This window comes from Anopheles gambiae, chromosome 2 (genome assembly GCF_943734735.2).
Source record: "Anopheles gambiae chromosome 2, idAnoGambNW_F1_1, whole genome shotgun sequence".
Classification (NCBI taxonomy): Eukaryota; Metazoa; Arthropoda; class Insecta; order Diptera; family Culicidae; genus Anopheles; species Anopheles gambiae.
The window spans coordinates 5,737,436-5,764,661 of NC_064601.1; the positions used below are offsets into that span (position 1 = coordinate 5,737,436).

Here is a 27,226-nt window from a genome sequence, read left to right on the forward strand (position 1 = left end):
GACAGAGGTTTATATATACGTGATCAAAATGAAAATAATTCATCTTTGCTATTTGTTCATTCACGATCTAACTTGAGGCAGCTGCGAAAGAATTCACTTTTTTTTAAATTACCATGATCCATAAAAATAGCAAAATTTTTAATCATTGCTCAATAATTCGCGGCCGGCTTGTCAACCAGTCGTCTGCTGGTGACATTGCTGTGCTTTGTTGTGGAAAAGAAAGACAGAAAGGGAAAAGGGTGTGTTGCGGATGGGAGGGCAACAGGCGGGAGAGAAAAAATAGTAAACGTCACTACTGTGAGTTGGAAGTTATGGTGGAAATAAGAAAAAAGTGACACCGATTCGTTCTATCCAAGCAAATTTCGCTCGCTGGTAACTGTTTCGCGTTTCGCGTTGGCCACCTTGCTGGCATCCAGGGGAAGATGTCACCGCCCGGGAATGGAATATTCGTCGTGCGGGGTGAAATGTCCACCCTGACGACGGCAATGCGCCGCGGGTCCAGGTGGAGCTTCAACACGTATCAGGTAGGCGCAGGGGCAGACTTGCAAAGGGGAGGGGGGGGGGGGGGGGGGGGGAGGGCTCCTGCCAGTCACCATCTGGAACGGTCCTGTGCACCCGTGGCGCAGTGGAATGCTGACCACGAACGGACGGGAGCGTTGTTTTACCGTAATTACACCCTTTCTCGACCGTCGTTTCATTGCAGGACGACGATAAGGATGTGCTGTTGAAGAGTTTCCAGGAGCTGAAAGAGGTGCTGCTGCAGGTGGAGGATCTTCGGCTGGTGGAACCGAACGTGTTTCTTTCGCCGTTTCTGGACGTGATCCGGTCGGAGGAAACGACCGGCCCCGTCACCAGCCTCGCCCTGTCGGCCGTGAACAAGTTCCTGTCGTACGGGCTGATCGATCCAACACACTCGACCCTGGCGGCCACGGTGGAAAACATTGCCGATGCGGTGACGCACGCACGGTTCGTCGGCACGGACCAAACGTCCGACGGGGTGGTGCTGATGAAGATCATACAGGTGCTCCGTACGCTGGTGCTCAGCCCGGAAGGCAGCGCCCTGTCGGACGAAAGCATGTGCGACATCATCCTGAGTTGCTTTCGGCTGTGCTTTGAGCCGCGCCTCAACGAGCTGGTGCGTCGCACGGCAGAGAATGCGCTGAAAGACATCGTGCTGCTGCTGTTCATGCGGCTGCCCCAGTTCGTCGAGGGTGGAAGCTACAACACGCTCAAGACGCTGAAGATGCGCTCCAGCTCGATGGATCAGTCGGGCAAGCGAAGAAAGTACAGCAAAACCAGCATGAAGGAGGAGCAGAAACCAGCCGCCGCCACTGCCGTGCCGAGCACGAACGCGGCTGCTCCGGTAGTTCCGAAAATCGTGACGGAAGACCCCACGAACGTGGCCGGCTCGGGAGAGGAACCGGTCACGCCAGTAATGCTAACGGCACCGAACCGTCTCAAGCCGATGCCACTGTCCACTACACCGGCCACACCAGCGGGTGTTATCGTCGATCTGCAGGGAACGATATCGCAAACGCCTAAAGCTCCTCTTCCATCGGAATCGGCCGAACGGCAGTCGGTTACATCGGCGGAAGATGGCATTTCCAACGCAGAGACCGAGCTGGAAACCGTTACAGCGCAGGGCACAGAGGAGGGTACCACCGCCACCGACCCTTCGTTTGTGAACTCCGTTGGCGTGCGATTCACGTCCCAGCAGGCGGAAGAGGACGTTCCGCAGGTGGCGAATGGGGCCGCCACCGTTACACACCTCCCGTACGGATTGCCCTGCATACGGGAGCTGTTTCGGTTTCTGATTTCGCTGTGCAATCCCATGGACAAGCAGAACGGTGACGTCATGATCCACATGGGCCTGACGCTGCTGACCGTGACGTTCGAGGTGGGCGCCGACAGCATCGGTCGGTACGATTCGCTGATCGCGATCGTGAAGGACGACCTGTGCCGCAATCTGTTCGCGCTGCTCGCGACGGAGCGCATTTCGATCTTTGCGGCCGGGTTGCAGCTGTCCTTTCTGCTGTTCGAGTCGCTCCGATCGCAGCTCAAGTTCCAGCTCGAGCACTACCTCACCCGCGTGGCGGACATGATCATGAACGACAGCCCCCGGATACTGTACGAGGCGCGCGAACTGGCGATGGACAATCTGCTGCAGCTGTGGCGCATTCCGGGCTTTGCGGCCGAGCTGTACATCAACTACGACTGCGACCTGTACTGTTCGAACCTGTTCGAGGACCTGACGAAGCTGCTGTCGAAAAACACGCTTTCCGCCACGCAAGCCATCTACAGCATCCACACCCTGTCGATGGACGCGCTGCTGACGATCGTCGAATCGATCGAACGCAACTGCGCGCAGGCGAAGAACGGCCAGAAGCCAAAGTACATGCGCCATTCGCGGAACAATTCCTACGCAACGGCAAAGATCGTGCTGGACGCCGGCGCGCCACAAGCAGCCCGTGAAGCCGGTGGCCAGGTAGCGCTCGAGCTGGAGGAAGGCGACCCGGAAGAAGGGGCCGGCAATACCGAACCGGCCGTGCTGGTGGAGAATATTAGCAAATTTCTACACTCTAGTCAAAGCGATCGCATTAGCCGGGTAGCGGCCGGGATCGGTACCGATGCATCCGGGGGGGAAAATCCCAGCACCGCTGCCGAGGGTGCCTCGCTCTCCGAAGCCGTGTCACAGAAGCTAACGCACGAAGAGCTGGCGGCAATAAAGCGCAAGAAGCGCTTGCTAACGCAGGGAACGGATCTGTTTAACCAGCGGCCAGAAAAGGGCATACAGTTTCTGCAGGAGAACGGGCTGCTGAATCCGGTGCTCGACCCGCAGGAGGTGGCACAGTTTCTGCGCGAAAACTCGGGCCTCGACAAGAAGATGATTGGCGAGTACATTAGCAAGAAGAAGAACGTGGAAAGCCGCATTCTGGAGGTGTACGTGAAGTCGTTCGATTTTGCCGGCCTGACTATCGACCAGGCGCTGCGGTTGTATCTGGAAACGTTCCGTCTGCCCGGCGAAGCGCCGTTGATATCGCTCGTGATGGAACATTTTGCCGACCACTGGCATGTAAGTGGGGGAAGGAAGAAGGGTTCAAAGGATTTGATGCTATATGTACGCTTTTGTCTTTCAGGAATGCAACAACGAACCGTTCGCCAATACGGATGCTGCTTTCCGGCTGGCGTACGCAGTGATCATGCTCAACATGGACCAGCACAATCACAATGCGAAGCGGCTGAACGTGCCGATGACGGTGGAGGATTTTCTGCGCAATCTGCGCGGATTGAACGGAAACTCGGACTTTGATCAGGAAATGCTAACAAAGATTTATCACGCAATAAGGTAAATTGGAAGGGTGTAAAGGGAACTTCAGTGAACTCCAATAACGATTGAATTTTTCCTTAAAACAGAAACGAAGAAATCGTAATGCCCGCGGAACAGACGGGCCAGGTGCGTGAGAACTATCTGTGGAAGGTGCTGCTGCGCCGCGGTGCCACGAAGGACGGCATTTTCCATCACGTGTTTGGGCCCCAGCATGATCGCGAGCTGTATCGCGTCATCCAGGGCTCGACGCTGGCCGCCCTTAGCTTTGTGTTCGACAAATCGCTCGACAACGCATCGCTCTACCAGAAAGCGATAGGAGGATTCATGAAGTCGGCCGCCATTGCGGCCCACTTTCAGCTGCACGGCGATTTCGATGCGCTCGTGCTGACGCTGTGCAAGTTCACGACGCTGCTGACACCGCCGCCGAACGATGCGCACGAAATTACGGCGAGCGTAATGTTTGGCCAGAACGTGAAGGCGCAGCTGGCGATGCGCACCGTGTTCGGGCTGATCCACGAGCATGGCGATTGTATGCGCGAGGGCTGGCGGCACACGATGGATGTGCTGCTGCAGCTGTTCAAGCTGAAGCTGCTGCCGAAGGCGCTGATGGAGGCGGAAGACTTCTGCGAGGCAAGCGGCAAGGTGACGCTGCTGCGCGAGCCCAACCCACTGCCGAAGACGGAGGCGGGTCTGTTCAGCTCGCTGTACTCGTACCTGGCGAACGACGGGCAGCGGCAGCCATCGTACGAGGAGCAGGAGGTGATCAAGCTGTCACGCAAGTGTGTCCGCGACTGCCAGATCGAGCAGATCGTGAACGAGTCCAAGTTTCTGCAGCTGGAATCGCTCGAAGAGCTGATCGGGTGCCTGCTGGCGATGATCGTACCGCCGGAGGCGCACAAATCGACCGCCCCGGCGTACGGCGAGTGTACGGTCGTGTTTCTGCTCGAGCTGCTGGTGAAGGTGCTGATACAGAATCGCGATCGCTTGCTGCCAGTTTGGGGCCGGGTGCAGGACAAGCTGTACACGCTGCTGGTGGGCGCCTCGGCGCACGAGTACACCTACCTGCTGCAGCGTACGACGGTGGCACTGCTCAAGCTGGCCATCTACCTGATGCGCAACGAGGAAATCTGCTCCACCATCCTGCAGAGCTTGCGGATGCTGCTGGCTCTGCGGCCGGCCGTTATACTGGCCATCTCGAAACCGATCTCGATCGGCATGTACGAGCTGCTGAAAACGAGCGCCCAAAACATCCACACCGAGGCGGACTGGGTGATCGTGTTCACGGTGCTGGAGTGCGTCGGGGCCGGTGCCGTGCCGCCGGAGTGCCACGCGGTCGAGCAGGTGGCAGCAGTGAGCGGTGCCAAGTCGGACGGGGCCTTGAGCAGCGAGGAAGACTCTGGCCTGCCGGACCGGGGCTACATTTCCGACTCGGAGCTCAGCTCGACGGCCACGATGCCGCTGGTGAAGACGGCGGCACCAACTCCACCGCCGGCACCGCTTCCCAGCAGCCCGTCCGCGGGCGATGCGTGGATAATGGTGAACAAGGACGCGATCGATCTAGTGTCCGGCGGGTCCGGCGGGCACTCGCCGGGGACGCCCGTTCGACACTCGATCCAGTACCACTGCAAGCTGCTCGAGCACTCGCCGTTCGCGCTGGTCAAGTGTTGGGAAAGTTTAGCGTTCATCGTGCGCAACGTAGCGCACATCACGCCGTACAACTTTGAGAGCTGTGTGCGCTGCATCCGCACCTTTGTCGAGGCTTCGATGGGCCAGACGCGTCAACATCACCAGCAGCAGCGTGACTATCAGGCAGCCAAAAAGAAGCCCGGATCGGGCAAGGATCGTCAGCGGAAGCTGCGGGATGGAGCCTCCCACCAGGGCTCCGGGTTGTCCTCTTCGTCGTCTTCCTCGCTGGCCATGGACAGCAGTGACAGTGAGTCGGAGGAGCTGCCCGAGCGTTACCAGTCGATATCGATTCAGCTGCTCGATCTGATGCACACGCTGCACACGCGCACGGCACAAATCTTCCGCTGGTGGGCCGAGGAAGGTGGTGCCGTGCCACAGTGCTCTTCGCTCTGGTCGCAGGGCTGGTGTCCGCTGCTGCAGGGCATCGCACGACTCGCCACCGACCAGCGGCGCCAGGTGCGCACCAGTGCGATCACGTGCCTGCAGCGCGCACTGCTCGTCCAGGACCTTCAGACGCTGACTGGGCTGGAGTGGGCCGGATGTTTCAAGCAGGTAGGATAGAAAAGCAGCCCCTCTTTGTGTGGTCTTTTAGTTACCCCTTTTCCTGGCTTCAGGTGCTGTTCCCACTGCTCCAAGAGCTGCTGCAGGAAAAGGCAACCAGTCCGGTGGAGGTGTCGCTGCTAGAAGAATCCCGCATCAGGACGGCCACCATCATGTCGAAGGTGTTTCTGCACCACCTGACACCGTTGATCGCTTTGCCCAACTTCCAGGAGCTGTGGCTCGAGATACTGGACTATTTCGAGCGGTTCATGACGGCTGGCTCCGATATGTTGTACGAGGCAGTGCTGGAGAGCTTGAAAAACATGCTCCTTGTTATGCATTCGGTACGCACGGACTGACGCGCCTTACTGCCAGACTACTTGAACTTAACGTTGATTGTTACTGTTGCGTTTTAGGTATGCGTGTTTCACAATACCGACGGTGTTACCCATTCTATGCTGTGGGACGTTACCTGGCAACGCATATCCGGATTTCTGCCCAACCTCAAGGATGAGCTGTTCAAACACGAAGGTAAAGATCATTTTGTTCGCAAGAAGCTTTGTTTATTGACTGTTGCTTTTTTGTCCTCTCGTTTGATTAGCCGTCCGATCGTCGGTTAGTATTAGTGGTGGAACAGGAGGAAATGCGAGTACCGGAGCGGCAAGCCCTACTGTACCACCCTCTCATACGACGGCTCCAACGGCTCCACCGTCACTTGCAGGAGAGCAGCAGCATATCCTGGAAGGCGGTCATATAAACAACAGCTCCGCCGTTGGAGAAAGTATTAACCCGCGCGTCGTGCTACATCCGATCCCCGTATCGACCGCAGCGACGGGGTCTGTGCTTTCGGCCTCTCCTCCAAACTCTTATATTCCGCAGCTGCAACAGCCACAACCAATGCCGGTCCTTCCTGTGAGTCACTCCGTACCGGCAGTTGAGGTTCATCGTACTCCAGTGCATCGGGTAGCACCTTCAAACAATCTGCTAATGAGCAGTACCGCTACGAGTGATTTTAATGCACTTCCGATGGTGTTGCCACGTGTCTCAACGCTACCATCACCGACTGGAGCAGCAGAATCATCGATCACGGGGCTAGTGGAGCCTGCCAATCTACTCCTTTCGTCCCCTGCACGAGATGCTGTAACGCAGCCGCCGCCAGCGGTGTCCGCGCCTCCATCAGTTGCGCCAGCTGCATCGAACATAATTGAACTTCCCGGAATCGTAGGCACATCTTGTCCACCACCACCAGCACCACCGCAACAGTTGCCAATGGAGCGACGGGAAGAACAGGGACAGAGTGAAACAGGAAGCGAACGCGCCCCACTCGTCACCGATGTTGAGACAGGCAACGTTCCGATGAGCCATCTTCTGGCCGGTTCGCAGTACCCTTCGCTACAGCACGTACCGATCGGGATTGCGCAAAGCTTTGCGCCGATCTTCGTACAACCGAACCCGGCTCCAGCGGAAGCATCCGACATCTACTCGGACTACATTAATGATCCCTACAATCTGACACTGCAAATTGACAACGGAGCGCCGGGTAGCGCCCCTAGTAGTAGCGTTACTGCCCCAGAACCACCACCACCGCAATCGTCAACCGCCCAACCGGACTCGTTGTCAAGGACGCTTGAGGACGCGAAAACGGCTGGCCCGATGCTGACGGGCTCGACGACAGTGACAGCGACGCCGTCTGCCCAGCTGGCGAACGTGTTTCAGTCGGCGCAATACTTTAGCTTCCCGGCCAGTGGCCACATACCGCCCGGCTCGGAGATGCTTTTCGGGGAACCGTAAACACGCCAGACGGGTTGTACTACCGTGTACCGGTGTTCTATTCTTTCTATCGAACATTCCTACCCGACCCAGGTTGCCCGGTTAGGCACGACAAGTGGCAACTTTTAGCAAACATTTACCTTTTACTCCACTCGTGGAGAGCTGTATTGATAATCTGGAAGGCGTCTGGCAATTGAGTGAGACATACATACGGGCTCTCCGGTACTAGGGTAAGCGCTAGCGGTTGCTTTCCACAACGTTTTAAGTAAGCGCTTTGCTACACCTTCCTTCGAGCAGAAAGCTTCACTACGTCTCAACACAAGGTATTTATTCGGTGTAGATTTTGAAACATTCACCCCCCCCCCCCCCCCAGCCTCGTTCTCTGTCTGTTAAACACTAGCATTTAAAGTCGTATCGTTTATAACGCTAACCAGCCTGCGCGGCCCATTCTAGAGAGGGAAGGAAGGAGGAGTGTTGTAAAGGCTAAGCTGTATGATTGTTGTTCAATTTTAATTCCACTGTTTGTTTGTTCTAGGTTTTTTGCTACTTTACTGTTCGTTCCAAATTCTCCTTCTTTTATTGTAATGTTATAGCGGAGAACGGAGAGAAAAGCACCATATTATTCGCAATAGGGGAGCAGAGGGTGCGTAGAATGCAGGAGCCTTATTTAGCCAAGCTCTGGTATATGTTTTTTTAATCCTAACTACACAACCTATTCCACCATTTCTAACGAGGTTACGCGCGCACGTGCACACGTCCCTAAGCAGTTTGTAACAAGATGGTTCAATAGCAAAATGAGATCAAACTTTAAGAAATAAATATATTACAATTATTATAGTAAAAAAGCATGTGTCTCTTTATTTATTGACGTTCAAAAGCTACCCTGAACCTTAGCAGTTACACACCGGCGGATGCTTCGTTGCGAAAAATCACCAACAACTGTTCCGGGCTGTGCCGACAACCGGCCTTATCGAGCACTATCGTCTTCTGGCGAGATTTGGATCCTCGATCGAGACTGATATCGCTTTTCCGTAGGTCGAGCAGTTTCGACAGATATTTGATCAGTTCCGTGTTTGCTTCACCATCGATCGGAGGAGCGGCTGAAAACGGTGGAAAGGATATTCAACTTCAACGAGGGCCACGGTCAACAAGCATTACACAGCATGACCTACCTATCTGACAACCGATGCCTTCCTCACTCACATCCGTGATACCGCTCGTCTTGGCGCCCGGTTTGGCCAGTATCTTAACGATCAAGTTGCCCGTCTTTCCGTCTACCAGCACAGGACCGGCTGGAGGCGGTTTGACCTCATCTTTACTTGCTTTTGAATTTTTGCCGGTACCACCACCTTTGCCCGGCTTCTTGGACATACTGCTAACACTGGCCGCTGGTTCCGTCCACTGGCGTGCGTAATTCGACGGATTACCGAAGATTGCTTTCAGGCGCTGGTACTGGAGCATTCACGCGGGCAGATGGTACACGTACACGTATTTTGTTTACAAACAGCTGATTTTGACGTTTCTTAGAAGTGAGGAGATGCTTAGCGGTTCCGATTGGGCCGGTGAAAAGGGGCTGGAAACTTTCACTGTTTTGTTGATGTTAAATATATTAATCAATTTCCATAAATTCTTCTGCCTTGCAAGCTAGCCGGCAGGTACGACAGGGTAGTTTTGGAACTCAAAAGCGTAGATCGATGTAAGTATGTTTACAAAACGCCATAAATACACCTTATCAAAGTGAAAGTGCCCATATATGTTCGGGGCGGGGGAAATGGTTGGCCTGGCATCACCATGACATTGATTGGGGGTTGCTTTGTTGCGGGCTGACCTCATTCGTCATTCAAGACATTATCAAGGAGTTACAGAAAGTGCGCACCATCGATTGGCTTGAGCGAGGACCATCAGAACCACACGCTCAAAGTGCCATTTCCATTTAATTGTGGCAGGAGTTTTACGGTGTTTGACTAGGATTTAGGAACCATTGTGAGATAAAGTGTAGCTACAATTATCAGTCGCGATGCAGCTAATAGAAGCCACCTAGACGATTTGTTTTCCGTGTGTCATTTCGCAAACTGTTCAACGGGGTTCGACCCTTTTCCTGAAAGGGCCGTTTTGCAACCGTAGGCGCAGTAGCGTGGTGTGGGGCAAGTGTACACAAACCTTACATAAGGCACTGCCTGAAGCGAGAGAGAGAGTCATATAGACAAACAAACATCGATTGACGATCACGATACGATCGCATCGAGACAATCCGTCCAGTGTGGCCAGCTAGGTTCCTTCCCCCGGGAGTGTGTTTGAACGTACGGTGCCGTGAAATGAATCCTGTGTTTCGTCAGCTTTCCGCAGCTCTTTCGAGTGTCAGCTTGAGAGGTACGATAAGATTAAGCTCGAACGATTTACGACAGCTGCTCGCCTTCACCGCTGGACCAGTCACTTTAGAACCCCATCGAAGGTACTGCTGCTTTGAGATGAAACCGAAAGTGTACGTAACGCGGAACGATTACGCCAGAATTGGGCTGGACCTGCTAAGGGAAGAGTAAGTGACTTGAAATTGTTTCCTTTCCGTTGGCTCCCTTCCTTTACCTGAGCATCAATCTCACCGCAGATGTGATATTTCACTGTGGGATGAAGGCTATCCGGTGCCGAGGGACGAATTTCTTAAGAATGTTGCAGGGAAGGATGCGATCTACTGCTCGCTGAACGATCGCATCGACAAGGAGCTGCTCGACCAGGCAGGGCCCAATCTTAAAGTCATCTCAACCATCTCCGTCGGGTAGGTGGCTGCTGTGCTGTGTTGGTGTAAGATTCCAACTGACAATGTCAATGCATGCCTTTTGGATTGCCCCTCCGCCGTTCACAGGTACGATCACATCGATGTGAAGGAGTGCAAGCAGCGGGGCATCCGGGTCGGCTACACACCTGACGTGCTGACGGATGCAACGGCCGAACTGACGGTGGCACTACTGCTGGCAACGGCGCGCCGCATGTTCGAGGCCAACAAGCAAGTGCACACGGGCGGCTGGAAGTCTTGGTCGCCGATGTGGATGTGCGGTACGAGTGTGAAAAACTCCGTCGTCGGCATCTTCGGGTTCGGTCGCATCGGCCAGGAGGTGGCCAAGCGGCTGGCACCGTTCAAACCGTCGCGCATCCAGTTCACCAGCCGGACGGACAAGTTTCTCACGGCCGAGGATCTGAACGTTACGCAGGTTCCGTTCGATGAGCTGATCGAAACGAGCGACTTCCTCATCATCGCCTGCTCGTACAACGTGGAAACGGCCAACCTGTTCAACGATGCCGTGTTTTCGCGCATGAAACCGTCGGCCATACTGATCAACACCAGCCGGGGCGGAGTGGTCGAGCAGCACGATTTGATTCACGCGTTGCGGGCGGGCAAAATACAGGCCGCCGGGTTGGATGTGACCACACCGGAGCCGCTTCCGCTCGACAGCCCGCTGCTCACGCTACCGAACGTGGTGGTGCTGCCCCACATTGGCAGTGCGGACATCGAGACACGCATAGAAATGTCTCGCATCACCGCCTGCAACATACTGGCCGGACTGAAGGGCATCCGAATGCTGTCGGAAGTTTAGGGAGCTAGGGAAGCAGGGAAATAAAATACCGATTTTCACGCATCAAGCTTCGGTTTCGGGTCTGTTATTACGTTCTTAACCACAGGGAGGGGGGTTACAAAGCGTCTAGCTGCCCACGCGCATCGGTGGCGACACCAGGATGACGCCATCGCCGCGCACAAACAGCATCGGAATGGTGCGTTTCGTAGTTTTGTACACTTCTTCGTACGTTTCCTCGTCGATTTCCACCGTGGTGACAGTTTCTTCGGCATCGCCCAGCACCATGTTGAGATGTTGATCGAAAGCCTGCACCGGAAAGGGAGTGGTTAACGCTTTATGATTTGCTAAAAACGAACCGATTGTAAGTAGCTTACGTGCAGTCGACCCCGCAGTTCACGTTCGTAGCGCATTTTAACGTAGATTTTCTCATCCAAGCTGAGGCGAATAAGATCCAGTGGTTCCTTCACAGGGATGATGGGCATCTAGCAAGGGGGGAAGATAACGAAAATCCAACAATTAAACGACCTGAATTTTACGAGGAATGAAAGTGTTTCATTCAAACCTGTTCCTCTTCGGCCATTTTTATGCTGGAATAGAGTTGGAGAAGCAAAACTGTACGATAATGCAATGAAATGCCGCTATTTGCCTCTGCAAATTTGTCTTCTTTTCTGACTGAGACGCCGATTCGACGATTGGCAATGAAGTTTGAAGCGTAAACAAATCCCCCATACACCCGTACAACATGGCGAGGGTTTTTGACGTTCGAATATCGCTGCATCTCGCTCATTATCTCTACCCTTTCTTTACTTGCCCACAGTGCTAGTTTCAAAGTAAGTTTTTGTACCCTGTTCTCCCACTTGACTTCAAACAATTTATCCACCTTTGTGCCTTTCGATGTGTTGATGACAATTTAGGCAGCGGTCTAATGTTGTTGCGCGCAACATTGTTGCTCGAAAACATATCGCTGAGGTGATCTATGAATGTCGCTGGCAACATATGGTTACGACCCAGTGTCGTGGTACAGTCGTCAACTCATACGACTTAACAACATGCCCGACATGGGTTAAAGCCCCGAATGGACCGTGCCGCCATACGTAGGACTGACTATCCTGCTACGGAGGGAAATCAATCCAAAAAGAAGAAGAAATGAGCGATGCAGCGATATTCGAACGTCAAAAACCCTCGCCATGTTGTACGGGGGTGTTGGCCTAATCGTGACAGTTGGCACATGTGCGTTTGACATTCGGCGTCGATGTAAACATGTGGTTGGTTGTTTAGAAAAGGACAACGTGCCATGAAAGTGCGAGCATCGTAATTTACAGAGCAGCAGAATTTCCAACAAAATTGAATACAATTGACTCAAGAAGGATCGTGTGTTTGGTAATTGGTAAGTATTGAATGTGGGCAGGCTTCGTTGTTTCGTTGAAATTATGGAAGTTTTCCCAAAGCCGGTTTCAATCGACTCATTGGTGTGTTGTTGTCAGCGCTTGGGGTGTCCTTAGATTTCACGTAATATGTTGACTTTTTGGCCAAATTGTAAGTGCATAAAGTTATTTTCAGTAGCACTGGCCTGAAGGTAGCAATAGCACATCCCAACATTCAAAGCGAAGCCAGTTTTCGTATAAGAACAAGCTCGAAAGCAATCGCTTCACTGCGCCTAACCTCACTTTATTGATTCGCTTGTTTACCTGTCCGTCGTTACAGTTTGTTCACTATGAGCTTCCGTGGCCGTGGTGGTGGTGGTGGCGGTGGACGAGGCGGTGGCGGCAGTTGGGGTGGTCGTGGCGGCCGAGGAGGTGGCGGAGGAGGCCGTGGCGGGTTCAACAACCGTGGCAGCTTTGGCCAGCGGGACGACGGTCCGAAGAATATCATTCCCCTCGGGTACTACGACTACCCCTGCCAGGAGGATCTCGTCGCCAAGGTGGAGGTGGAAAATGTACCCTTCTTCAATGCGCCCATCTACATGGAGGGCGAGAAGCAGATCGGCAAGGTGGACGAAATCTTTGGCAATCTGAAGGACTTTTACGTGTCGATCAAGCTGAACGACAACATGAAGCCGGACGGATTCCAGCAGAAGCAGAAGCTGTTTATCGATTCGGCGAAACTGCTGCCGCTGGCACGCTTCCTGCCTGGCAATCAGACCCGCCGACCGGCTGGCAGGGTCGGTAAGCCCGGTGGTCGCGGAGGCCGTGGTGGTAGAGGTGGTGGCGGCGGCTTCGGTGGTGGCCGTGGCGGTGGTGGTTTTGGTGGGGGCCGTGGCGGTGGCGGTGGTGGTTTCCGTGGCCGAGGCGGCGGCGGCGGCGGGGGCTTCGGTGGTGGCCGTGGCGGTGGAGGTGGATTCCGTGGCAATCGTGGAGGCGGCGGTGGAGGTGGAGGCAATCGGTGGTAATCGGTACGAGCGCTTCATCTGCTTACTGCGTAGAGTCCCCCCAAACCCTAAGTGTATCATCATCCCGCATGGTACCACTGTCTTCGTAAGAAATTTGTGTATAAGTGCTTAACGTTTAAGGCCGTGGAAATATATGTGTTTCTTCCGGATTGTGAAGAAGTATCCTGAAAGATGCGACGGCAAGATTGATTGTATTGATTCTTATCTTTACTCCATTTCGGGGACCATCCGTCCGTCTGATCAGGAACAATCACACCTACAGACAGGGCAGCACTTCTTCTCCTCCAGCCACCGGTCGATACAAGGGCTGTGGAACTGATGTGCACACAGCGCTAAGCTTTTGCCTGATGCTGCATCGATATGCTCCAGACAGTTGGGACACAGCACCGTCGGCGGCATTTGTTTTGCTGTGCTGAGGAGACGATCGTCATCGTTCCCATATCGCGCTACAACGTCCGAGCTGATGATGGCGGGCGGTAAAAACGTGGCCATAAATCGGATCAGCTCATACTCCCCGTCGCAACAGAAGTCACTGTGAAGCTTCAGCTCGTCCCGATACTGATGCGTGCTGGCAAAGCAATGCCTACTGAGCATGTGCTCCGATAGGCTGCCGGTGGTGTACGGTGGTCCCAGCATGGCGGGCGACTTTTCCAACCGAAAGCACACACAAACGGGACAGTGCACGGCAGGGAGCTGATCCGCGACATTCTCGACCCTCGCCGGAGGATGGGAATCGCGCGAATGCTCGTACAGTGCATCCACGGTCAGCCGGTCCAGAGCGCAGTAGGGACAGGTGTAGATACCGATCGGATCGTACTGATCTCTGTTCACCTTACGGGCATACTTGGCGAGCAGCTCGTCGTACGAGATCAACCGCTGCAAAGGGTGGTGCTGCACCGTGCAGGAGGGGCTGGACTTTGGACACACCAAACAGCTGTAGGTGCGTCCGTTCAGGAAAACTGGAACCGAAACCGGAAAGGGCACGAAACGCGGGTTGAAAGGTGAGTGTTTTCGGGGTACAGATGTTACTGATGGCTGCATGACAGGTACTTACGACTCATTGTTGATTGAATAAAAAAAGAACGTTCCTTTCGCTAGAAAACACACGCTTGATGTGTGTGGTGTGTGGCTAGCTGGTTGGATGCTGGCTAGACTTACGGCTGGTCGAACGCGCTCGGTCGGCAATGGGCAATGCATTGATCCGTACAGCTGATAACGATAGTCAGTTACGGTTACGGGTTGACGATGATGCGCCCACCGCGTACACAAACGAACGAAAGGCGCGTAAACAAAACCATCCGCATGCTAGGCGGCGTACAGTGTGTAACGCATTGAGCGCGCGTGGCACGGCAGTTGCGTATTTTAAATCGCTTCCGTTTGGAGTGTGTTTTTATTCCATCAGAAACATGATAATAGTCACGGATTATAAGCGGCTGAAAATGTGCGTGTAATAAGCTTAAATGTGGTTTTGTTAGAATCCCAATTCGCCACACACAAGACGTCAACGATTACACGCTGATAAGAAGCAATCGAGTCAGACATAACAAAACCAGCAATCAAAGTGCTGGGAAGAGCGTGTAATATTCGTGCAAATTTGTTATTTCTAAATTTTAATCTACGCACCGTGTGCATTATTTGTCCCGTTAAAAACAAACTGCTGGTCGTCGAGGACGGTTTGTTGTTAAATGGCAAATATTGGCTTTGAATCAACCGAACTAATTGACTAGTTTCCCGATAGTGATTGATTGACTTTACGCTAGTTGCAACGGACGAAATACTGTGAATGCAAACTCTTTCCAAACAAATTCACCACTTTTCCCCTACAGCGTAGAGGAGAAATTCACCACCACCTGGGGAAATTGCAAGGCATCTCCATCTCCCATCTGCATTTCAACAACCACGCAGCACGCGAGAACATTTGAATTGAATAGAATGAAGCGCCATAACGCAACTGCCTGTAGTGTCAATAAGTAAAGCCACATAAGCAAGTGTGCCTTGTAAGTAGTGATTTTGAGAATGGGAAAGCAAGGGAAAGCAATTCAATTCATCCCTCGAATGGCATTTTTAAATCACTCTCAAAATCACGTGGGATTTGAAGTCAGTTTATCGCACCCACACCGCGTGGGTCTATCCCCTATTGCGTTGATCTTCTACGCAACAATTATTTATGCTTCACCGATAACATCACCCACCACCCAATCGATAATTTAAATCGGTGTTTTTATTTGCGTTTTCTTCTCCCACCGAACGGCGCACCGGGTTCACCGATTTCTGCGAGTATTTGACACGGCACACACAGCAACTGCCTTCGTCGCCGCGATATTTTGGGAATTGAAGCGATCACCGGCCGGGAAAGTGTGTTGAATAAATTTAAAACTTTTTGGTCGACGGTGAACGTTGTACGAATCGTTTTGTCAGCTGATGTTCTTGTCTGAATGGAAGAGGAGCGCGCCTTTAACGGCCGGTGACAGGCGAGCCTGCTCCCAGTCTGATGGATGGTCAGAATAAGGAAAACGGAAATAGGCACGAGATAACAATCGTTTTTTGAAAATTGAGTGCTTTGTTAAACTTGAAAACGGTTTTCAAATACAGTTTAAAAAGCTCCTTTTTTGCTCCTTTTATCTCTCTCTCTTTCTCTCTTTCTTTCTCTCCATCTCTTCCTTACTATCACGTTGCGTTCTGCTTGACAAAAGCATGAGAGTAAATTAAATAGAAAAATCTTCACTATCATCACTTTAAAACGTCGTTCACTATCGCCCATAAAAAAAGTCGCTCTAGTGTTGTTTGGACGGGTTGCACGTGGGCAAGGGTGCGCTAGCTCAGGACCATAAAATCCATTTCCTGTCGTCAAATGCCACAGTGCCATCCGAGAACGTTGTTTGGCAACGGATGAGCCCAAATGCTTGCATGGAAAGCATCCAAAACCCGTTCCAGATGGCAAAGGTTTTCGGGATAGTTTGGCCCTTTTTTGCATCTGACATCTGGTGACTATCGGAATGCAAAAAGAAGCCTCACATTGCATGATTTTCCGTTTTCCTTCCACTGTTGTATGAGCCACTTATGAAAGTTTTGACGTTCAAATGGGGGAAAAAATCGTTCAAAATTGAACTGTTACGGCTTGGGTGGGGAAGACGAGTTTGGGTAGAACATCCCAAGTATGATGGTGCACAGTGCTACGAGTAGATAATATGACCATGTTACGATTTGTGTATGTTTTTTTTCCTTTTGGGCTTACAAGTAGACGATTGAGTCCCTTGAAGCCGCTCCGTCACGCTTCCTGTCTGTCAGTAGTGTGATAAATAAATAGTTGAAACAATTCCGACACATCAACCCTCGCTTCAAATCCACTCAGCTGTGAGATATTTAAACGAGCTTCCGCTTGCGCTCCGGGGCATACGGGCAACCCGGGCGGACGCACTTTCCGGATCAATGCGTAACGCTTAAAGGCGAGCGCCTGCGTTTAGACTGGTTGGATATGGTGTCTATCAACGTTGCCGAAGAGGGTCAAAACGTCGAACGACGACAGACCTGGCAGGCCGAGCATATCCTGTCCCTTATGATGGAGGCACAAATAAGGCGTTCCCCACAGCGCCAACCGTCCCCCGTTCATCTTCTCGCTCATCTATCCCGTGTATGATTTGTGTTAAAGTCAAACTACGCAACAAACAGCCCAAGGAAAAGCGGAAAAGCCAACCAAAGCAAAAAAAAAGAATAAATGTCGTCGGTAAATATTGACCGTCCGGGAAGGAGAAAACGGAGATGGTGCGATGGTGTGCCCGGATCCTTTTTGGACATTCTTGGGGCCATTCTTTATGTATCCATTTAGGGTGTAAGCCGCGCGCTTGGAGGTAGGCTCGATGCGGACGGGTTGCGGGGCCGAAAGGTAGCTCGAACGGCGAACAAAACCCAGCCACCCAGGTTCGGATGGCCGAGTAAGATAACGTACAATCAAGCGAAGCGGCGTTGGCTGGTAGCTGGTTGGTTATTTATTTGGCTATTCTTTTGTGCTATTTGCTTTGAGAATTCCTTTCGGGAATTGCGTTGCTCGGCTGGGATTCTACCCCACCGGGGGGGGGGGGGGGGGGAAGATGTCCTTGGAGTCGGATTGTTGCTGGCAGGTAGCCAGCAACGTTCCTCCACGTCGACTTCACAGAAAGGCCGTGAAAATGGCATAGAAATGTTTAGATCTCGCAAACTTAAACCGAAAGCGGTGCATTATTTACGCTAACGCCTTTTCACTTCCGATTTGCTGTCGATCGTTTCCGAATTTGTGTCCTCCCTAGGGGACAGGGGAAGTGTTTTCGCTCGTTCGGTGTCAGCGTGTCCATGAAATTCGAGATTTGTAATCACAGTGAGTGTGTGCAGAATTTGGCTGGATTGTTGGAACGAGTTACGGTCACGTGCTGGCGAGAGACGCGAGAGGGAGAGAGAGAGTATAGGTTTCTCCCCACACGTCTAGTCGGTGGCCTTGATTGTTAGGTTCGGTGGCTCTTGTTTCGGGTTGCCCAAACATTGGAAACTCTTGCCGGTGGCAACTGTAGCCAATAGTCAGGTTCACGCAATTGTGTAAATATGGTTTCACGCGAAAGCCCACGTACCCCGTCAGCTTGTGATTGATTGATACAGCATCACGGCACTAGGTACGTAAGGGTGTCCGTTACCTTGAACCTGCTGAAAATGCGAGCGACGAAGAACTCACTCGGGGCACGTATCGCTACGATTTATGGCATAATGGTTTGGGTGTTATTTTTCGCTGTAAAAGAGATAGCAAGACAGGAGCAATGCACTTCCACTGTAAAAGGGATGGGCGGATATCAGGTCCCGTCCATCATACAGGCCCGATGTGACGTGAAGTTGACGATTCAATACACTCGTGCAGCCATTGAAAGGCTCTCGAATGAACGGCTCTGTATAATGGAAAATCTAGACAGGGCTTCGGCGAACGTACAAAACGGAACGAACCGATCCCCAACACCAGCAAAGTCCTGGCAACAGAATGGACATCGCAATCTGCGATGGAAATGTTGTACGAAACTCGGACAGAAGACGAATGATAACGATGATGGTGCTTCCGAACCCCTTCCGACACACGCGTGCTGGGCTGTGAATCGTTCCGCACCTGGGCAGCATCCGGTTACTGTGCGGCAGATAGGGCAGCACAACTTTTTCTGTTGAACTTGCCCGAAAGGAAGGTCACAAGTTGCCTTCTCGGAATCGAAACATTGCCGAAACATCGTCTCAATATTAAAGACAGCTGTGCAGGAGATCGGTAAATAAGGCAGCGCACGGTTCGAATTTCACCTCAATCCTTTGCTGCTCCGAAAAGGTATCTAGCCCAAAAGTAGGGATTATTGTTTTCTCAAGAAGGTGTAAATATTTATCATACCCAATGCCAAGTGCAATGCGGTGCGTCCTCGCGCAGCAGACACACCCTCAATGGATAAGATTAATTTGATTTGTTTATCACAGCACAATGTCAATTGATTTAGGCGTGTAATCAAATACATTTGGGCCGTAACGAGTGCGAGTATAATCTGTTATTCCTTTCTCCCTTTGGCTGCGGGAACGGAGATGATGCGCGGATTGCATAATGTAGGGGCGCATTCGTTCAACCGAACCCGTACGCGCGCGCTGAAGAATAGCGCCAAAAGTTATGCAATATGCGTAACAAATTAGTTTTTGCCTTTTCACGCATAGCTTGTTGCTGCCGTACTGCGTACGCCAAAAAAAAGGGGGAAACTGTTCAAACAACTATGCCACCGTACGATGTGATGGAAAAACCATGAAAAATTGTCCCCCCCCATCTGACTGTGGGATCACCTGTTTTGACGCAAAGCTCACGTCGTTTGTCTGGCGATAGCGTACTGCTTTCCCTCAACGAGAGCATCAAATTCTCTTCATCCCGGCCGTGACGGCCGCCCGTTCGTTCACCCGTCCCAATATAAAGCGTATGATCTTCTTTCGGGGATCTTATGAAAAATTGCAACCTACCCCTTCCCCCCCCCTCCCCTAGAAAGTATGTGCATACGTCAAGCGCCACAACGTAATCTAGGGAACGCTCCCACCATGTCTGTGTGTTTGGGGGTTGGAATGTGTCAACCAGCTCACACTCCCGCCACCTCCGGTCGCTCTTTACCGTTGCGTGTTGTCGTTGTGTCTGTAAAGAACAATTTATCACGTTTGTTGCGCGAATACGAGCCGTACATTAATTAGTGTACCGGCGTGACAATGGCAAAGAAATTGTTCTCGTTAGGCATTTGGAGGCTGAATGGGGCTTTCATTGCTTGTACTTTGGACTTTTATATCGATGATAGAAAGAAAGAGAGAAGAGGAAGAGATACAGGGGAGAGAATTTGCTCATGTTTTTCCTTTTTTGGGCAACGTGGCGATTTTAATGGTGACAGGTTTCGTTAGACTGAGCGTCGTGTGTTTATGTTTCACCGGTCTCGTTATTTCTTTAATGATTTGAAGTAGTATGAAAGCATCATTACACTCATGGTTGAGTGTCTTTTTTGTCGCGAAAGACCTGCCAGGCCTTTCTAGGTACTTGGTTTACTTAAGAAAAGGTTTCTAGTAGAGATTTCACCCAATACGCTGGGGTAAGTTAGCAATGCGGAAACAATTCAATTGCTTTTTACTAATTCTCCTGCATTCATCCGTTGGAAAATCGGCAATTTAGGTGGAAACTGTAACACACACACACGCGCTAATACACAGCATAACGTTGGCCGATAGGCATGAATTATGATGACATTTCAATTCTGGTCTGACGCCACATTCACGTGATAAATGGTGACGTCTATTACCATTTGCGCGAACGTTGGTCTTGGTTAGAGGTTGCGCGACCCGCAAAACTCATCCGCCATCTGTGGCTGCTCATTTGTTTTATGCTTCCCGCGTCTGGCGCGTGTGATGCTTTATGTGAGCATAACTCACGTTCCTTCCCTTCCCCGACTCCTTGCCCACCGGAAACCATTCCGCGTGTCAGTAAGTAGGCGGGGGGAGATACACAAAAAACAAGCAAAAAAACACACACAATTAACTATACCGGCCGAACACATGACCGGTGGAACATTTTAAGCACGTGAACACATTTTTCACCAACACAAAAACCGGTGACAAATATTTGCTTGCGAGTGCATTCTACATTTAATGAGATTTATGATAATTCACATTCGTCAGGTGTGTGCTGTCTCTCTCTCTATCTCTCTCTCTTCGCGGCATCTCGTCTTCGTCTTTGCAGCTTTTTCGGAAGGAAATGTGCCGGAAGGTTCATCTTCATGGGTCATTTGCTGCACGGTGAGTCCAGTTTTTGCCGTTCATTTTCATTCTCCCCGGATCACCATAAAAGAAGGCGAAGGCGTATAAAAATTAATAATCGTCGTAAATGGGCTCGTCGGGGAATTGTAGCTAAAATCTAAAGTGACCTTTTCCGTTTTTGTTGTCGCTGGCAGGGGACGGTGAAAGGCGATAAGAATGGATTGATGCTTTACCGGTGGTGCAGGACGTTAAAATGCCATTTCGGTGGGCTGTGCTTAATTTGGGGGCCCCTTTTTTTAGAGGAAATCATTCGACGGCATTGATCAAGTTGAATGCGCATTTGTGGATGGATTTTTGTAGCTCTTAAGCTAATGGTTTTGCTTCAATTCCATTTAAAAGCATCAGCTCGCTTGGGTTTGTTGTTGCAAAACACTGTTTAGATCATTTTTTTAATGTCATGGCCCTCAATCAGCAGTTTATCCATTTATTCCGGAAGCGCAACGAGCAACTCTTTCACCTTCCCAGCACATTGTTTGAACGCCAGCTCGAGAAACCGGCACGGTACAACGTTTTTCCCTTCGGTTGCAGAAACAGGAACCTGAAATGCATAACGGCGCGTGGCTCAATTTGTATTAGAAACGCTTTTCCGGTTGCCGGGCCCCGACCTATATAGAGTGAAATAAGAATTTTCCTTTGCTTATTGTTGCTTTGCTTTTAACTTTCTCGTTTCTTTCTACCACTTTTGGTTCCTCTTAGTCCTCTAACCGGCTTGTTTTGCCGGCTCGCTTTACCTTTTCTGAACGGGGGCCAGCCAACCTCACTTTCGTGGGTTTCGTTTTTACATCCCCCCGGTTTGGGTCGGCAATCCTTTCGGGCGGAAAACAAGGAATTGGTGGTATTTTAAGTATTTTCTTCCGGGAACGATGCACAGCAGAGCAGAGGAAATTTACAGAACGGTGAAAATCCAATAAAAGCCTTACGCGGTTGTTAGTCTCCGAGCGTACCGCGGCCATTCGCTCGACCGACTCAAGGTGGAAGGCATAAAACCATCACCATCAAAGCTAGAAACTTTATTCCCACGTTCAGAAATAGAAAACAGGATCGAGTCTGTTTTGATGTTCTAAACAAGAAACGAACAAATTCGCCAAAATGGTAATTTGTTGTGTGCCGCTTACAGGTGATGGAATGGGTAATAGCTCTGCGAAGGCAGGACGTTTTGCTTTCTTTTGCTGAGTAGAATGTGCCAAAACAAGTACGATTAAAACGTCTATTTTAGTTCCCTTGTTTGCTCTCGACATAAATTGAGACTTTCTTGTATTGAATGTCATCGAGCAGGATCGTTCCCAAGACATTCCTTTCCAGTAAAGGGTCACACTGCACAAAGGGTCACGGTCTACCCCGAACGGCTGCCGGTCGAATGTGTTGCCGGTCGATAGAGGGTTATAATTGGATTTAAAAACCACCGGATGTCGAACAGCCCAAAACCGTGGACGCTTGTGTCGTGTCAAGGTCGGAGGTAAATTTAACTTCCTTTCATTAAATCGAACAAAGTGGAAAATTAAATCCATTCCGCTCGATGTATCCCGCCCGACCGCAAAACACCTTCGCCAGTGCACCGATCGATTGACCCCTGGATTGTGGTCGTACCAACGGTAAATCAGATTACGCTTTGGAAGGTTTCGCAATGTGTTGCGTGCGGGGAAAATCCCACCGAAATGAAAAACCACCAGCGCAATCCGAAAGCTTTTCCTTCCGCTCCATTCGCTCCAGCGACTCATCGAAAGCTCATTTACATTCTATTTATTCTTTCGGGAGGGCGCATCACAATAACAATATGCTCCCGGGAAACACTCCCTCATCCTCGGGCAGTAGTCCACTGCAGCAAAAGGTTGGAACAAGATTGGACGACGATGAAGTACTAATTTATGTACGATCTGTTGTAGAGCCATTTTCATCCCGTCGAACGGGGCCGACGAGTGACACACCCTCTGCGCACGGTTGGCTGAGCTTGCTAAAGACCGAGCTAGATAGTAAAATGATTGAAAATCACGTGTGGGAGGGAGGTTGGGCGATGAGTGCTCTTTAATTATCGACATAGACAAGCACACACGCACGCACGCAGGCAACTGTCTGGAGGCAGAGTCCTGAAGCAGCCATAATTAAGGTTGACAGTGTGGAAAGTGCCGACGATCATTCGCGTGTGTGTGTCGGTGATGGTGATGGGAGCGAAATGGCAAAAGATAATAGCTAACCGCCAAGGTCAGACAGGGAAAAGGTAGCGATAACGGTGGGAAAGTAAACGAAAAAGAAACAGACAATCACAACACACCGACGTCCTTTCCAGTGGACTGGGGGCGACGGTGGACAGAGTGTTGATGCGTGTGTTTGCGTAGGAGTTTAGTGCGTAGACGAACGAGGGCGAACTTTTATCAAAGGACACTGATTGATCGAAAAGGGTGTAGAATGGGAAGCATCCAATGCTTCCAATGGGTCCAATAGGGTAGGGTAATGGTTTGTTTTGTTTACCTTTTGCCTTTTGCCACCCGAAATGTGGTTCGCTGTGGGGAAAATGGACGGGGAGTGTTAAAAAGGTTCGGTTGTTCGGTGGAAAAACGCTTCCACCATCGGTTTGGGAATGTTGAATGTTTCACTATTTTGTTGATGTTTGGTACGATTATGAGACGCTTAGAGAATACATGCAGGCAAGCAGAGAAGACGGGAAGGACCGTTGTACCTCATCAGACACAGACCGGTACTGGCTGTACACTGGGAGACATCGCCAGACTGTGGCCGCACTGTATGAGCATACAAATGGTTGTGAAGTTTCATCACGAACGAATGATATTTAATTACGCAATGGTGGAGAGATGTTTTGCAACTTTTCATTCCAGCTGAATGCATATACATTCAATTGTTCGGAAGGAAGCGAGTGCGTCGCCAAAAGAACAATCCAATACTATAAGTCTTAGTTGAGCGACGTCTCCTGCAATGCGTGAAACAAGATCTCTTCCTGCCTTTTGTCTGCTTCGTTAAATGTACACGTGAACGGATTAAAAGTTTTCACCACTCCTCTCAGTTCGCCAAAGAGGATGCTCTTGCAGTTGAATCCAGCACAATTCGACAAGGGGACGATTGAAGCAGCTTTCGAATCGTATTTTTCATGTTCGGCTCTCGGTATCATGTTCGACAAAACAATCGACAAGGTATTTGGCCAAGCGGTTTGTTGGTACAATTTCATAGCAACAAACCGGCGAATCTACCAGAGACACTACGACCGACAGACGCAATTTAAGTTCATTTGTGTGGCAGCACCGAAGCACCGAATAATAAATCCCCATTGTGCATTGGTACTCATTTGGAGTGCTTTTGTTGCTCAAACGTTGCTTTTGAATCATGGATGTTAATCTGTATGCAAATGTCACCCGTGATGGGAAGCGCTGTTGTGATAATGTTCTTTTTAAGGTACGGCAATTGCTCCGCACTCTATGGCAGATTAATGTTGTGCTGGAAATTCAACTTGCTCGGATCGTGTTGCGTTCTGCAATCGAAGCAAGCGCCTAAAGTTATGCAATATTTGTTAACAAAAACATCATGTACGCGCGCGCCCGAAAGTTATGCAATGTAGTGAAACTTATCTCGAGTGAACATTTCCTAGCTAAGCTTTTTGCACATTTCTTCTACCTTTCCAACGCGTGTTTCAAATGTTGACCCACATAACGAGAATGAAAATTGAATATCTTGAAGCGTGCAGGGAGTTCTTTCTCGGAAACCATTCGTATGGCGTCGGCGACAGCTCGATACGATTTCGACGGCTTCATCAGACCGCGTACAATCAGGCTTTGTGCCGTTTGATTCGATTTGCGTTCGTGTTGGGTGCCACAAGGCGGGCACAGGAAGTGGCCCGGTTTAAAGAAGAAAGAACAAAAAAACCGAAAGCAGATAGAGCAGTAGGAGGATTTTTTTTGTGGTTTTATGCGCATGCATGAATTGTGGTTTATGGAATTGAAAAAGAGAGAATCGAACCGAAATGGTCATAGAATGATGGTGTGCCGAGTCTGCAGTGCGTGTGGCGCATAAGATTTATGTCACTATTGGCACCACCACCGGTTTTTTGGGGAATGTCATAAAAACAGATGAGCCAGATGAGGTTTTGCCTTCGCTTTTTTTTGTTTTTATTGTTGCACCAACATAGGCTAAAATGTTGCGGTTTTAGAAAAAAAGCGCAAGACACACAATTCATGCTCAATCGGTAGCGGCAGGCAGCATCGAAGCGGATCGTACCGTACCGTATGGCACACATATCGTCGGCGTGATGTTCATCGTGGGAGCAATATTCTAGGAAATAAAACGCACACACATTTGTCTGCCGTGTGTGTTTGTATAATCAGCAAAAACTCATGATTCAGCATTCAACGGCTTCTGTGAAAAAAACGCTTTTTGAAAAAAGACAATTTGTTTCAATAACGCCGTTCCATCTGATACGATTGATACAAGCTGCTAACTGTCAAAATGGGTAGAAGTTCAACTTGTTGATTGGGTTTTATCGCATTTTTGTCCCCGTTTCGATCAGAAGCCAGTATGTAAATGTGTGCAGAAGGATGAAGGACGTGAATGTACTGAATTTGTATCTTCCCCCAATCGTTTCATTGATCCCTGAGAGCTATCAGTGTCTGGCTGTGTAGGAAAAAGCGACGTATTAAATGTATGGTCCACGATGGTCTACTGGTGGAGATGAGAATCCATAAATAAGTAAAAAAAACCTTCAAAAATGTTTGTGTCAGCCAATGAAAAAGTTATTCCTTTAAAAAAAAACGATCAAAATGTTAAGCAGCTAAACGGTAAAAACAGAACTTTGGCCTTTGCCTGCGCTAGACACTGAAGCGTACTTAACGAGCTTTCGTCTGCGTTATCCTTACGCTCTAAACCCAGATCCCTTGCCACCCATAATGCAACATGTATGAATTTCGGTCGATTGTGCTTGTCTGACGAGGGGGAAAAAAGAGCGTTGTACAGTACACCGGTATTTACGTTGTATTGACGGCGTGTTTTCCGCTTTCATTCGCCGCTTTCTGTTCTGTTTTTATTTGCCTTTCCAGTGCTGCACGATGTACGTACTTCGCTCGTTATGATACCGGCCGAAAATACGAGTCGAGTCGAGTGCGATTTCCCAAATGCGTGCATGGTGAAATATTCAAATTTATGCTACAACGCCGATCAGTGCCGTGGCGCCGTATTCACCGGGGAAGGAAAAGAATGAAAATTATACATTGGCAGTACATTGGAAGTACAATAGAAATTTACATTACGGAGTACGGAGGCGGGCAAGCAACGCCTAGCGTTGTTCGAAGTTGTTGAATGCCGGCACAGCTGTTTGAGTCTTTCATTGGATTTTTAAACATCGGAATACTGAAAAGCTTTCCAAAAAAAAAGAAGTCCTGGACACACTTTAAATTGGAATTACGTTGAGCGTGTGCAAAAGCGTAAAGAGCGTGTGGGTTTTCGCTTCATTTCAGGGCAGCAACGCGAGTACACGTTTTCCTTTCATCACAATGAGGTTGGATTTGGGTTTTGATAGACAAACAACGAAAACAGCTTGGGGAAAATCGCGTGCTAAACACTCGACGCCGCGTCGTGTTATATTGTGATAGAACGAAAACAACGAATAAACGATGCAACACAAACACTCCAAGGCAGCTCGATGGAAGGCTCTGGCCACATTTTCGATTCGGTTTCGGGCCACACCAAACGACGGGAGGGCACACACACACACAGCAAATAAAAGCAAGCAAGCCCCCCAAGCCACTGTGAAAACAAACGTGCCCTCCGTTCGATGTGGTGATACTGCTCCTGCTGCTGCTGCTGCAAGGGCTAAATATTTAATAAAATACAAGAGATTTACTTTACGGCACTCCTCTACCCTCTACGGGAATGATCATCATGCGGTGTGCGGTGCGCCAGAGTGAGACAAAACAATTCCTGCTCCTTTTCTAGCACCCGAAAATCGTCGTCTATTTCGCTTACATTCGACCGGTTCGCAATAAAAACTGATATCCACATTCCGATCGCTTGTCCTTGCTGGTGCTTGGTACATGATTGCCGTTTAAAGCAGGCCGACAGACAGAAGATGGTTGTTCCTGCTTGGTGGTCTGTCCCATTTTATGGCCACACGTTCCAACGATCGCAAACACGATACTTTACACAGTGCTGGGCTACGATTGACCGGATCGAGAAGGTGGTGTGGTTCAGCCAAACGCGCGCATGTAGAGTGCTAGACTCGAGGGAATCAAGTGGTGGACCGATGGGAGCCGTGTTTCCGAATGAAAGAAATAAATTGCAATCCAACACCAAACCAGCAGGAATGACAATCGAATCGTGTATGTGAGAACTGTGCACTACGTGTTGTTTCTTCGAACGACAAAGCACTATTTGGCACCACTTTCCCAAACGGCCCATGGAATGGTCAGTACATGGGTGGTGTTGGTGGGATTCGATTTCATTTTCAATTTTTGACAACGGGTCAACTTCCGGGCAACGTGTTCGGGCAGAGGTGCTTTATGGCATACCGGTTCTGTGTTATCTTATCATGTCCGTGTGTGCGTGTCTCTCTCTTTCGTCCATCGTCCACTTTCAATCGTTTTGGGGGAATGTACTTATTACGCTTGATCATGAATCATTGCGTAGGAC

At 50.3% G+C, this 27,226-nt stretch overlaps 6 protein-coding genes across 7 annotated transcripts; 3 read left to right on the top strand and 3 right to left on the bottom strand.

Annotated features, from left to right (window-relative positions):
* Nucleotides 1-215: 215 nt before the first annotated feature.
* LOC1281652 (Golgi-specific brefeldin A-resistance guanine nucleotide exchange factor 1) lies at nt 216-8,169 on the top strand. The gene is made up of 7 exons (XM_321598.6): nt 216-524; nt 704-3,073; nt 3,138-3,346; nt 3,415-5,566; nt 5,629-5,898; nt 5,971-6,085; nt 6,156-8,169. The coding sequence occupies exons 1-7, from the start codon at nt 423-425 to the stop codon at nt 7,343-7,345; spliced, it is 6,408 nt and encodes a 2,135-aa protein (XP_321598.6). The 5' UTR covers nt 216-422; the 3' UTR covers nt 7,346-8,169.
* On the bottom strand, nt 8,154-8,872 carry LOC1281651 (UPF0235 protein C15orf40 homolog). The gene is made up of 2 exons (XM_321597.5): nt 8,497-8,872; nt 8,154-8,424 (listed from the first exon to the last, which is right to left on the bottom strand). Exons 1-2 carry the CDS (start codon nt 8,783-8,785, stop codon nt 8,222-8,224), a joined length of 492 nt encoding a protein of 163 aa, XP_321597.5. The 5' UTR covers nt 8,786-8,872; the 3' UTR covers nt 8,154-8,221.
* Nucleotides 8,873-8,877: 5 nt separating this feature from the next.
* LOC11175719 (glyoxylate reductase/hydroxypyruvate reductase) lies at nt 8,878-10,960 on the top strand. 2 transcript variants are annotated; one of them, XM_003435815.2, is made up of 4 exons: nt 8,878-9,020; nt 9,661-9,860; nt 9,930-10,097; nt 10,185-10,960. In XM_003435815.2, exons 2-4 carry the CDS (start codon nt 9,793-9,795, stop codon nt 10,912-10,914), a joined length of 966 nt encoding a protein of 321 aa, XP_003435863.1. In that variant the 5' UTR covers nt 8,878-9,020; nt 9,661-9,792; the 3' UTR covers nt 10,915-10,960. The 2 variants fall into 2 exon arrangements, with proteins under 2 accessions (XP_003435863.1, XP_003435862.2); XM_003435814.2 differs by lacking the exon at nt 8,878-9,020 and having other exon boundaries at nt 9,500-9,860.
* A 2-nt stretch (nt 10,961-10,962) lies between these two features.
* Nucleotides 10,963-11,617, bottom strand: LOC11175944 (U6 snRNA-associated Sm-like protein LSm3). The gene is made up of 3 exons (XM_003435816.2): nt 11,456-11,617; nt 11,268-11,375; nt 10,963-11,199 (listed from the first exon to the last, which is right to left on the bottom strand). The coding sequence occupies exons 1-3, from the start codon at nt 11,471-11,473 to the stop codon at nt 11,020-11,022; spliced, it is 306 nt and encodes a 101-aa protein (XP_003435864.1). The 5' UTR covers nt 11,474-11,617; the 3' UTR covers nt 10,963-11,019.
* Nucleotides 11,618-12,507: 890 nt separating this feature from the next.
* Nucleotides 12,508-14,840, bottom strand: LOC1281647 (uncharacterized). The gene is made up of 2 exons (XM_321593.4): nt 14,337-14,840; nt 12,508-14,241 (listed from the first exon to the last, which is right to left on the bottom strand). Exons 1-2 carry the CDS (start codon nt 14,341-14,343, stop codon nt 13,523-13,525), a joined length of 726 nt encoding a protein of 241 aa, XP_321593.6. The 5' UTR covers nt 14,344-14,840; the 3' UTR covers nt 12,508-13,522.
* LOC1281648 (probable H/ACA ribonucleoprotein complex subunit 1) lies at nt 12,608-13,452 on the top strand. The gene has a single exon (XM_321594.6). It carries the CDS (start codon nt 12,608-12,610, stop codon nt 13,280-13,282), a length of 675 nt encoding a protein of 224 aa, XP_321594.6. The 3' UTR covers nt 13,283-13,452.
* Nucleotides 14,841-27,226: the final 12,386 nt, after the last annotated feature.

Coding starts and splice junctions, on each gene's coding strand:
- LOC1281652 (XM_321598.6), top strand. CDS start 423: ATGTCACCGCCCGGGAATGGAATATTCGTCGTGCGGGGTGAAATGTCC. Junction 3,074..3,137: donor ATTTTGCCGACCACTGGCAT/GTAAGTGGGGGA, acceptor TTTGTCTTTCAG/GAATGCAACAACGAACCGTT. Junction 5,899..5,970: donor TGCTCCTTGTTATGCATTCG/GTACGCACGGAC, acceptor GTTGCGTTTTAG/GTATGCGTGTTTCACAATAC.
- LOC1281651 (XM_321597.5), bottom strand. CDS start 8,785: ATGCTCCAGTACCAGCGCCTGAAAGCAATCTTCGGTAATCCGTCGAAT. Junction 8,425..8,496: donor AGGCATCGGTTGTCAGATAG/GTAGGTCATGCT, acceptor CACCGTTTTCAG/CCGCTCCTCCGATCGATGGT.
- LOC11175719 (XM_003435814.2), top strand. CDS start 9,640: ATGAATCCTGTGTTTCGTCAGCTTTCCGCAGCTCTTTCGAGTGTCAGC. Junction 9,861..9,929: donor CTGGACCTGCTAAGGGAAGA/GTAAGTGACTTG, acceptor ATCTCACCGCAG/ATGTGATATTTCACTGTGGG. Junction 10,098..10,184: donor ATCTCAACCATCTCCGTCGG/GTAGGTGGCTGC, acceptor CGCCGTTCACAG/GTACGATCACATCGATGTGA.
- LOC11175944 (XM_003435816.2), bottom strand. Junction 11,200..11,267: donor AACTGCGGGGTCGACTGCAC/GTAAGCTACTTA, acceptor TTTCCGGTGCAG/GCTTTCGATCAACATCTCAA.
- LOC1281648 (XM_321594.6), top strand. CDS start 12,608: ATGAGCTTCCGTGGCCGTGGTGGTGGTGGTGGCGGTGGACGAGGCGGT.